At 37.2% G+C, this 12,530-nt stretch overlaps 1 protein-coding gene across 2 annotated transcripts; it reads right to left on the bottom strand.

Annotated features, from left to right (window-relative positions):
• Positions 1-777: 777 nt before the first annotated feature.
• On the bottom strand, positions 778-11,602 carry LOC144650473 (uncharacterized). 2 transcript variants are annotated; one of them, XM_078510156.1, is made up of 7 exons: positions 11,517-11,602; positions 10,000-10,184; positions 4,520-5,947; positions 4,033-4,191; positions 3,753-3,881; positions 2,875-3,144; positions 778-2,369 (listed from the first exon to the last, which is right to left on the bottom strand). In XM_078510156.1, the coding sequence occupies exons 1-7, from the start codon at positions 11,518-11,520 to the stop codon at positions 2,193-2,195; spliced, it is 2,352 nt and encodes a 783-aa protein (XP_078366282.1). In that variant the 5' UTR covers positions 11,521-11,602; the 3' UTR covers positions 778-2,192. The 2 variants fall into 2 exon arrangements, with proteins under 2 accessions (XP_078366282.1, XP_078366281.1); XM_078510155.1 differs by lacking the exon at positions 11,517-11,602 and adding an exon at positions 10,386-10,674.
• Positions 11,603-12,530: the final 928 nt, after the last annotated feature.

Below are 12,530 nucleotides of genomic sequence, written 5' to 3'. Positions count from 1 at the left end.
ACATTCATCTTTTCTAGCAAAGTTCTCTATCGCAACTACCTGGCCGTTTACTGCCATTGCAACTTGTATAGAGCTCGATACATGTGGAGACTCAAAAGTGTCTTTCATTTCTTACAAGATGCGTGGATCAGCCTCTTCAACATCGTTCCCCCAAATATATTTGAGCTAAAATACCGGCTGTTTTGGTCACTTTGGATCTGTTAGATTGTCAACTTAACCGCACGATTTTTATCTAGTAAAAGTTTTACTTTTAGCTGGATGCGAATGATATCTCAGTGAAGTATCATCGCCAGTCACTTTATTCCAGTCAATGGTCGATGGAAGGCAAGAGAACGATTCCACCAAACACATATGGGTTTGTTCCAAAGGGCTTCAATTATTCCAGCTTGCAAAGATTATGTCAGAAAATCATGCTTGTTTTTAATCGGCTTGTATAAGAATCCGAACGCCTCTGCGGCCATGCTTTTGTCGCCCAAGGCCAGCGTCAACCTCGTCTCCAGGCCTTCTCTGGCGTTCAAGTCCAAATGCGAATGCAAGTCAACCGAACAGTCTCGTGCACAAAATACGAAAATAAAACACGAGTTGATTTGTCTGCTAGACGGCAGTTTAGTGATAGCTCTTGCCGCTAACTTCAAAACACTCACAAGAAAGATCGAGGTTGTGATTTTTAGAGCTTCAAAATCAATCGTTAACGACTCGTCATTTATGGCTGAAGTTAAAATGTAGTGACGTGTAGACATGGTCATAAGTGAGAAGAATAAAAGAAGAATAAACGGCTTGTTATTTTATTTTATTCTTTTATTTTAGTATTAGTTTTTATCATTCTTGCGTAATTAATTAAAATTATTCTTAAAATCTAAACATTTAAGGGTTGTATGAATCATATAATGTAGGCACCACAGAGTCAAATGGCGAACGAAACATATTTCTAACTGCCAGTGGTTTCACCTTCGTCGTCTTACATCTACTGAGCTACAATACCAGTACATCGAAACTTTGAAGTTAAAACACCATCCATATCAGGCTTAAAAATATTCTACCAACTTCTTGTACTAAAACACTAGACATCTCAAATAGCAAAACGTGTTTTGGAATCTGTCGGCCGAAAAAAGGCTATCCTAGCATAAATACACGTTAAATAAACAAATGATCTCGTAGTAAATAATAAAGATGGTAATCTCGTATACACCGATAACAACGTATTTTGAAGGACTAGTTCATCATATGCGAATAAAACCAACACATTTTGTTTCAATGAAATCTCAGTAAGTCACTTAGTTAGAAATAAGAGTTCTAAGCCAATGGACTTGAACAACATTTACGTCAGCTTAACAAAGATTAGACTGTATCTTTTGCAATCCTAATACTCTTTTACGGCTTTCTAATATTTCGATTATTTTATCCTTTTCCCTCGTTTTAAACGAATATTTTGAGATTAGAAAAGTCAATTCTTATAAGACAATTATGTACCTGTATGAATAACTAGACCCATTTAGTTAGTTTAAAGTCGTTCTCGACATCCAACTATTACTACGATTCAAAAGTATAAACCGTCTATTTACAGATTACATCGTGGATTGCGTTGGTGTGCGTACATTCTGTATGTTTCTTGAAGGAATCGCATCAAAACCTAAGTATAAAATCATGTGCCTTGTAGAAGAATGTTCGTCAGATCAGAGAAACTATAAATTGCTGTACTAGCAACATCTTCTCAGAAAATTAAGTGATAAAGATATGGACCAGGACCTTTCGGATTTATCAGGCGAAATTGTCACCTGGAGATCCACAACCGTGACTTCGCATGTACATGTATAATTGAACAAAAGAAATAATTTTCTACTCGAAGTAAATAACGAATACTATACAACCATTGTGGTCCATCTCCTGCTAAATAAGCTATTTCGATCAAATATAGAGAAAAACGCGTAAGAGAAAGTCTTGTTTTAAAATTTCGTACCTCAAACAAAATACCAGATAATGTTTTTCAATGTATAAAATTGCACTCAAAATTAAAACGAAGAGAACCTAGAAAATGAAATTAACTAAGTTAAAAATATGAAGTGGGTGTAATAATAATGTAAACCAAAAAGGATTTAGATAGATAACGAACGACAAAACTGAAAGGCGTTAAAGTTTTCAAGAACATCACATATAGAAGAGTTCGAGGTGTCCTGTTCACTAAATTGTTCCAGTTACATTACAATATTGTAATGTCTGTCATCCTCTGCCACTAATGTGACTGTAGGAGTGTATTTAGGTACATCATCTAAGGAAGGGTAATACGCTATAAAATCTTCTTTGTTCACTTGTGAGGGACGTATGACTTGAATGACTAGACCAAGGGTGTAACCAAGCAAACACATCTCCACCTGGTAAAGGAAAGGGAAAAAGACAAAAGTAAATTATGACATCATAGACTGATTGGAGGGGACTTAGGAGCGCTGGAAGGAGTAATTCTGTTGTGTTCTTGGGTAAGACACTTTACTCTCACATTGCCAAAGGACAACTTAGTCAAGTGCCTCGCCTGTTTTTACCGTAGTTGATGTTGTAACTTTATCATCAACTGGAAAGTGTAGTAAACAATTAGGTTTTAGCGCAAAATTTATAAAGGCAGTCAAACAGATCATAAGAAAAAAGAAACCGAATACTTGAAGAGATAAAACATTTCGTGATGAAACATGAAAATCTCCACACTAACATGATGAGAAATATACGGAAAGGTTATCTTATCGTTAGAGCTAACGAATCAAAGGGTTACCGGCCAATGCAATAGTACAAACGGAAAGACACAGAAGGGAATGGAACGTAAGCCCACTGGAATGGTTGTACTATCTACCGGGGTGGGGAGGATGGGGAGGGTGGGGTATTGCTCACCTGTTCCAGTCCACCTGTGTCTCCTGTTCTGTTCAGATGATTCGTTAACAGTCTGCGTGGGGAGTCAGACGAGTCCCTAGCGAATAACAGCATAGCAAATATCGGTACATCCTCCCCGCTGGTCATCCTTCTGTGCAGCTGGACTGCTACGTCAAACATCAAGAGCTTTGTTGCTTCAAGGATTTTAAACTCTTCAGTTTCATTGTTTAGCAAAGATAGAGTGGAATCAATTCGTTCTGGTTGGCTTGGGCTGTCACATATTTTATGTATCTGTAAAATGACACATAAATTCAATAAAAGGCTTTTACTATGTTACTAGTTAATTACACTTGAGTTATTTGAGATGATAACTTAGCATAAATGAAAAAATAAATAAATACCAAGACTTGGAACTCGAAAGTTCATTTACATTGCTGGAAATCGCAGTAAAAGCCAAGTGAAGGAGAACATGTGTTTTCTACAGACTTTTTTTAAGTAGAGCCTTTATGAGAAGCGAACTTATTTAACAGCATAAATCAGGAAGTGTACATAAAAATAGTTGAAACAAGATAAGTTAATTTATATTTCTGTTAACTAACACACGTCCACAAACCTCAAAACACTTGTTGCTTTCACATTCAAAAATTGTTCTAGCTTACCGAACCAAAATAAAGGCGAGATCGTCGTTACATACATGTACGATCATACGATCGAACTCTCCTAAAGTGCATAAAGACGATTATGTTGTCAATGGGGAGAAATTTCAAATTTAACACAATAAAAACCAGCAAAGCAGTCCAATCTGTCAGTCCTAACCTATTCAGATTCAAGTTTTAACATAAAAAAACAACAACATGTTTATGGACGTTTATGACTGTCAAAAAGAAGACATATCTTACTTGATCACTGAAGAAGGTCAGGTAGTTTTCCAGAGTAGGAATCACTTCATTTTGAGGAACAGGTAATCTGTTAGCAAAGCTCCACTGGTCAAGAGATGCAGCTCCACTACTTGACAGCTTGCTGGGAATCTGAAAAGGATTGTATTAGAAATGTCAGTCAAAACAAAACATCGAGCTTTGCAAATTTGTTTGTTGTACATGTAAGCTACCATACAGTGTATTTGATAAAGAGATACATTGTACAAAAGCAACGCTAATACCACAATTGACCGTAACATACCTTTTCAAGTTTGGGGTTCTCTTTAGCTCCAAACAGTCTTAAAATTGGAAGTCTGCCGGCTAATGCTTGAAAGAGCACTGCTCTGATAGCACAGTAGTTATCTCCTCTTATTTGACGAAGATGTCCACATCCCGTAAGTGCTGAGATTGAATCATATCCCTGTTAAGAAAAGGTAGATAATTACATTGCTTGTAGACTAACGCAAAAAAAACGAAAAAAAATAAATAAATGGTCTAAAGTGAAACTATAAGGAGACAAGCTAGAGGGGGGCACGTTCATGTAGAACTTTTACATTTTAACTGAGCGTGAAATTCACCAACAATGAACACATGGATTGAAGCAGAAAACATGTATTGTAACAGTAACATTTGAGCTTACAACTCCTTGCATGTACATGTTAGTCAACTAAAAAGTACACATAAAAACCATCTTTTTTTCACGTGCGTTATTATATGTAGTGTATTGAGGAATGCTTTAAACTGTGTACCTTTTTCATTGCAAGTGATGTCGGAGTGTCACTCTTCCATTCCCGTAGAGCATAGTCCTTAATGGCTATTGGTTCCCCTACAGAAGCAAGAGGCTTCAAAGCCATGTCATCACTCATGGCAACAGGTTTTACATCAACAACTTCACTGTCACTCTCATAGTCTCCATCATAACTATCAGTCTCTCGCTTGTCGTTTAACCAAACTGAATCCAGTTCTTTTGACAAGTTACTTTCATCTTCAAAGTTCTCACTGCTAGTGTACCCAGTATCATGATGACTTTGATTTTCCACTAACGGAGGTTCCATGTCAATATCACCTACAGGATGTCGATTTACATCATCCGAGTCTGTCTCACATATTTCACCATCGGTGCACAGAGAGCCCAGACTGTAAAAGCACTGTGGCTTAGACAGGGTAATGCCACACTGCGCGCAATACACTTCAGTTTTCGACGCATTAGCAACAATATCATTAGTATCAGGAACTTTGTGAGTACAAACGTTAGGCTCTTCATCACTTGATTTTACAGCCTTTTTTCTATGAGAGCGAGTTCTTGGTCTTCTAGCCAACACATCATCTAAACTGTCACTACAAATGTTACCCAATGGATTACTATCACTCTTGTTACTTCCATTGTCTGACGAAGAATATGAACTACGCATTGTCTTTTCAACAGAGTCTACAGAAGTGTTAAGTTTTTCATTGTTTATAATTTCTTTTGCTTCAAGTTTATGTGCTGCCTCATCAGCCACAGATTTCTTGCAGCATTCAATAGAAAAAGCTTTCTCTACTAGTTTGCTTGAATTACAGCCATGAGCCCATAGAGGTGGTCGCTGCTCAGAAACTTGAGCCCTTCTCATTCCCGGTCTAAACAGGCTTTTTGGTTGCTTCCACTGAACTCTCTGCGTCTTTGGTTTTTCTTCCACAATGGTCGACATTGGAGACAACTGTTTTTCACCTTCTGGTGCAACATCTTCTGACAAGTAAGAAACAAAGGTACCGGCTTTTAATTCTGGCTTTGGACTTCCTGAGGTGTGTGAATCCTGATTTTCCTGATTGCCACTGCTTTCTTCTTCACCCTTGCTAAACAAAATATGAGCCTCTGCGGTGTCTTCTTCCTCATAATGACAGCCATTACTTTGCCCTTCTTTGCCTTGATCAGGCGAATGATGAGCCGTGAAGAGCACTCGGGGTTCTATCCTTTTCTCAGGCGATCCCTTTTTCATTATTGGTTCTCGGAATTTCTGGCTTGGACGCTGATTGATTGAAGTGATGATGTCACCTAAGAAATTCCTTTCGGGCCATGTCCTGTTCCCGAGCAACTTGTCTTGGATATTTGTGTTATTTCGAGGTAATGTTCTAAACAGCTGCTGCTGTCTTTTTGGAGGACTTCCAGGAGTAACAACAACAGGTCTATTTGTGAATTGCTGCCAAGAAAATAAAATAAGGAACATTAAAACATATAAACCCCTAAGCAAGATGACAAGCATCCCTTACCTTTGATATACAAGCATGACAAGCATCCCTTACCTTTCCCCCCTCCCCCCCTTAACCCAGTCCCCAGGTGAAGGGGCGAAGACAGACTGGCCAAAACCACTTCAAGGCAACACTTAACTGAACAGTATCTTTTCAACAAACTTCTCAAATCATCATACCATGTACATACATAATGTGTAGCTCCATGGATTTTCCATACCCTCCCCCACGGAAGGGATTTTTTCCTAGACCCCCCCCCCCCAACTGCATGTTTTTAGCCTTTGAGACCCCTTCCACCCCCAGGAATTTCCAATCCCTTCTTTGGGCAGTATGGACATTTTCTGGAACCACACAATATTATACCAGTTGGTGTTTTTAAGGTATTAGCCTAAATATATCCTACTTTTTAAATGATGATACATGTACATGAAGATTGCACTAGTTAGTGAAACACAATATTCCTAGCCTCTTTTAAAACAAAACGTAAAAAATGCTGAATAAACCTTAAATTTAGACCTCTGTAACATTTTTGACATAATAAATTTCTAGCTGCCCTAAGTCTGTGTTAGTTTCTCAATACAAAATAATTATTATTATTATTATAATTTAAAATTATTGCGAGATAAATTTGCAAACCATCTTTTTATCATCTCCATAATATCAGCAATATAAGGAAGTACCTGTCATCCACCACTACTGAAATACTTGTTCATGCGTTTGTATCTTCAAAATTGGATCACTGCAATTCTTTACTCTATGGCTTACCGAACTGTCTAATAAAAAAGTTACAGCACGTCCAGAATGCCGCCGCTCGTCTCATCACCCTCTCAAGAAAACACGAACACATCACACCTATTTTGTTAAATCTCCACTGGCTTCCTGTTAATTATCGCATCATCTTTAAAATTCTACTCATCACATACAAGGCTCTAAACGATCTGGCAACTTCATATGTTCGCGACCTCCTTACTCTTTACACGTACTCCACCTCGTCAGCTACGCTCATCTTCAAAAGACCTTCTTTCTATTTCGCATTTCAATTTGAAAACATATGGCGCAAGATCTTTCTCCGTGGCAGCTCCTACACTCTGGAATACTCTACCTTCTGACATTAAGAACAGCTCCTCAGTGTCCCTTTTTAAACATAAACTTAAAACTTTCCTTTTTAAAAAAGCATTTTTATAACTTTTTAGCAACATTTTTTATTAGTCTACGATTTTAAGCATTCTTTGTAACCTTTTAACTGTTTTTATATTTATTTATTTTTTAATAGTGTTTTTAATATTTTTAACGTTACTAAGCGCTTTTGAACTTTAAGGATATTGGCGCTATATAAATATTTTATTATTATTATTATTATTATTAAAAAATACTATAATTATAACTAAACAATCTTTACGGTTTTTTTTTAGGCTTCCTTGCGACCACTTTTATTTTTTTTCTTACCTAATTTGTCATATTTTTTCTTAAGTATTCCGAGTGATACATTGCACATTAAACAAATAAAATATAAATAGATTGAAGGAAGTGCAATTGGAAGGTGCGGCCATCGTAAAGGCAAGGAAAGAATGGAATATGGTATGAGCATCAATGACGACTTGAGCAACCAGTTTCTGGTGTTAAAAAATCCAAAGTGATATGTTTAATAATCAGGCATCCAAAAACACAAGTTCAGTCCATATATTGTTTTGAACATTTCCAGCTGTTAATCAATCAACCTGTACTACTTCTGCATGTGCATAAACCACACCACAGGCCCACCAACTGTGTACATCTTTTGTTTTAAGAGCTACCATGTAGACGCATTGTTTCTTTATTGTTCTCAGTGACCACAGTGTGGCTTAAACCAAGGGGTTAGTAGCTAACCACATTTTATATCCCACACAGTGAGCACACTGTAATTTATAGGATTTAAAACATTGAATGAGTGTCATCTGTTTTTAAAGGGGCAAATCACCTGCCATATATATAGATTATTGGCCTTGAAAGAGAACAACAGTTAAAAAAGTATAAAACGATCCGCAAACAATGATTACTGATAGCAACATTTTAATAAATAAATACTGAATTAAGTGGAGGACAGCCAGTCTGGACATCAACAAGAATGGGTAAAATAAAGCAATTTGGCATCTAGATTAAGTAGGATTACAATCAATCAAATATGATACAAATATTTATATCCTAGACTGGCTTTTAATTTTAATAATTTAGAAAGCCACTGATTCAACTTCGAGCAAGCTGGACTTAATTTAACCAGTTAAGAAAAGTTTAAGTGTAACACAAAATAATCTTATTCACTTATTTAGGATCTACGTACATGTCAGCATTTTGAGCTTCTTACTTGCTCAAATCCATGTTCAATTTGTACACAACACAGAAATTCAATTAAATATCCCTAATTAATGCATTCCTTATACCATTAATGGATTACTTGAATTTAGAAAAATAAAAGATTTGGCATGTCTTGGTTTCCTACTGTGTAGCAAAGTTCGAATATTGATAAATATGCTGTCAACTCCACAGAAATTAAAGTACAAAATTTTTAGTGGTAATTGGTAAAGATGGCCGCATACCGTGTAGACCTATATCTGCATTAAGCAAGGCTACAGGAAAATACATGTATTATAATATGCATGTGATATTGAATGCATAGTTTGCCATACTACAGTATGTACTTAGTTAATGTTTATTCATGCATGGGTTATTTTTTCAGTGGTTAAACTCACGTCAAAACACCTTGCATAAAAGTACAGTAATTCTGACAATGTCAAGGGCAATTATGTGATCTTCACTGAATTGAACATAAAAATCAAAGCATTTCTTTAAAGAGATAAAATATAGAATGCAAAATATGCATATTTTATTAGCATAATTTTATGTAGAAGCCAAAGGAAAAATATTATGCAAATTATATTTATACTAGAGAATAATAAAAGAAATTTCTAGTGACTTTTTCACCTCAATTGTTTTTCTTTTCTTCTACTAGAAGAATTGTCACAAAATATTAAAATATTAGACAGGGGCAAAAAGAGCTAAATTATCATGATACAATCAAAATTTAATTCTATTTTTTTAAAAATATATACACACGTTGGCACTACTTTACAAGATGTTGAGTCATTCTCAGAAAGCTCATTGAAGTCAAATCTCGCTGTTTAGAATTAAGCACGCTGTCTTTAAGAGGGTTGCATGACAATTGAACACTGCAAAGAAAATACGCTTCACTTAACTTTAATAATTTTCTTGTAAATGTTTAGAAAGAAATCAGCAGGTGATTTTAGAAATTTACTGTTGGTGCCAAAAACGAGAGTAAAATAGGACAATGAGGGACTCCATGTGTAGAAAGTGAAAACGGCTTCCTGAAAAATGCCAACAATTTCGCTTGAGCAGATAAATGTTGAGCTACAGTGTAAGCGCGAATAGCGATTAATTTTGTGGTAAATATTTCGTCACTTCTTGAATAGCTCCGCGCTCAATTTATTTTTAAACATGTATTCACCGACGTGTGTATAAGACGAGAAAATGCTAATTCAAAAAACCGCAAAACGGAAATTTCAACTTTCTTATTTTCTCTGACAAAATTAATCAGCAATGAAAACATGTCTTGTAAAAGTAAGGGGATCAAAATATCTGATTTCTTCCATAAAAGATATGATCTAAATGGACTCATCTCAATACAAAAATACGGATGTAGGCAAACTAGTACATATGAATATTAAGATGTCGTTTTTGGTTGTTTGCTTTTAAACTTCATAAACAAGAAAGGCTTAAAAGTTCTTAAGTAGCTCCTGTCTTTAACACAGTAAATTAAAAATATCAGACACTGGTCTCCATTCAGTTGATTCAACAATAATTCTGACTTGACTTCGCTTATGATTCTTGACGCCATGAATTTAATAAAAACACTTGAAACCCGAATTTATCTAATGCTTTCAACGGTTCAGTAATCCAGCGATAGCGAACTGCGTCAGTAGAAAATAACAATGTTAAATTCAGAACTCACCAGATTTCCAAATAACAGACTTGTCCTCGGTGATAAATTGTCACGTTTTCTCTTGATAAAAGGTCGCTGGCGTTCTTTTTGTTTCCCTCTGTACTGATGCTTTCGTTTGTATGCTCGAACGAGTAAGCAAAAACAGGCGACACACAGAAGAACTGAAACTATAAGCACCAGTAAACCATGGACATCTGTTGAAACAAAATGTGAGACAACAATTTCAGTCAAAAGGCCAGTTTACACACGTGAAACAACATTTCGAAGGCGGCCCGCCGAATCTTTCAAAGAGACCCCGAAACGTTCGCTGGCAGGTGGCGAGATTTTGTCATTTTTACTATCAACTCGCTTGCTAAAAGAAAAACCCACTGGTTTAAACATTCCCGCTAACTTACCGGCATTTACAATTCTCGCGAGACTCATTGCAAATCCCTCGGCGACATTGAAATGAATCAAAGCTTGATGAAAGTGACGATGACTTGACTGGCGCGTGAACAAAGAATATTCAATCGCCTGCCTCGCACGCTCTAGGAATACGTGGGCAATTAGCACACTGGTCAGGGGAGGGGAGAGGAGCGCTCAATATCCTTGTACGAATTCTCGTAAGGAAAAAACGAGAACAACAAAATATTACAATGTACTCGTCACACTAAGCTATATTCCTTCCAGAACCAATAAAAGTTTCTGTAGAGCTTGAGTAACCCAAGAAACGAGCTCATACGCGAAAGACTCCTTATGGTCTCCCCCTCAGGAAAACAATGCATCACTGGTAAACAATAACAGACTGTTAATGTCACGCATGGCAAACTTGTCACGCTTGGACTGATTTGAGTGAGCTCCTTCCCGCCTACTTCTTGTTTAAAATTTCGTCGTTCAAGCGCGAACGCTTGCATAAACTCAAAGGCAAACGAATCTTGAACGTTACAAGAGAAGATATTAAGCCTGTTAGGTGTAAATGAACCCGTAACACTCGCTCAACTTTTCATGCTAATTGAGCGAACGGAAGTGAATGAAAAGTGTTGGTGCCATTTTGACAAGTCTCGCCGGAAGTCTTTTCTTTCTAAACCATCTAATCACTAACCGATATAGAGCCTAGTTTATTTGATTCCTGATTTCTTTGAGAAAAAAAGAATCGAATCGAACAAATTACCAAGAATAGCTTGAAAGAAGAAGGCGGCTTTTCGTGTTTACAAAACTCATTGATGTATTCATGTTCCCACCGAACCTTTCCACCATGTTTATAAACATTGTATCACTGATTGTATAAAGAGCGTGAGATTTTTTTCCTTATTGCCCTTGATTCCTTGTTTCTTTAACTTTTGCGCTTTAGGAAACAAACGCTAAGCCGATTGTATATTTTGTTAAACGATGTCGGTAAAAACTCAAAACGATTGTTCGTCATCGAATGCTGCCCGAGGGCACATTCGGTAATCAGTGACTTATTATTACGTGTGGGCCAACATTCTGCATGATCGATTACACTCTTATTTTTAAACTATATTATATTATACTAAGTACTGACTTACCCATTAATGGCCTGTCCTCACATCTTAACAGCTCCAAAGGAACAGCATTTGCTGAATTTTGAACTACTGATTCACCTCGTGTCGCGCGCGCTTAATCTGCCGAGCCCGCGCTTCAATTGGCCAGCGGTGCAGAATTGAGTGACTTCTGGTGACTGTAAACCAGGAGCAGTAAACTATTCGGCACGCTTTGCTAATGGATTTGTCTGAGCTTTACGCAAACAGGATTTCCTCCACATAGTCAGCTCTCAAGTAAAATGCCCCTCGTCACGACTGAATTTTACACAGCTTGCGTTCTTTTATACCCAAGTGCTTTTTAAGTAAAATTTAAGTCATCGGTGAATCGCTATATTTATACCTAATCGTACCTTTATGGTACGCTTCGGCTGCATATCAGGCGAGTTTGGTAGAGCCATGGTTCGTATTTTGGCGAGACGCAGTCGAGCCAAAATACCCATGGCGAGACCAAACGAGCCTGATATGCAGCCGAAGCGTACCAAAAGGTACGATTAGGTATTTACCGTACCCAAATTCAGCAAAAAATCCGGTTATATTTATCGCTCTGTTGAAGCCATGCTTGCAGGGTTGTCCTAAAACCCGGAATGCCGGAAACCCGGAAAACCGGAATGCCGGAAATCCGGATAAGAAAGCCCGGAATCCTAAAACCCGGAATGACCTTTTTTGTGTACGTCTTTTCAAGATAAATACGTGGAAATATGTTATTTTTTGGGAAATTGGAAGTTTGTTACGAGTTTTCAATTACGTTGCGAGTTAGCGACTCAAATTGTCAATTTCGATACAAAGTTCCGGTTCCCAACTTCGGCCCGGCTGAACTTCGCAATTTAGCTACATGTAGTCAAAGAGAAACAATTGTTTCAAAGTCATGGCGATATCTGAACTCAATGATTTTAAAGGAACAAGGAAACAAGTTGCGGCGGGAATATTCTAACCTGCGATCAGGCGTTATTTTTCTCGCGGCGGGTTAGGAATATTCCAGTGATTCTTGTGGCTCAAGAT

The sequence above is a fragment of the Oculina patagonica genome, chromosome 4 (genome assembly GCF_052425735.1).
Source record: "Oculina patagonica isolate OP01 chromosome 4, crgOcupat, whole genome shotgun sequence".
Lineage (NCBI taxonomy): Eukaryota > Metazoa > Cnidaria > Anthozoa > Scleractinia > Oculinidae > Oculina > Oculina patagonica.
Note: the sequence above shows the minus strand (reverse complement) of the source record. Positions and strands in the feature narration are given on the sequence as shown.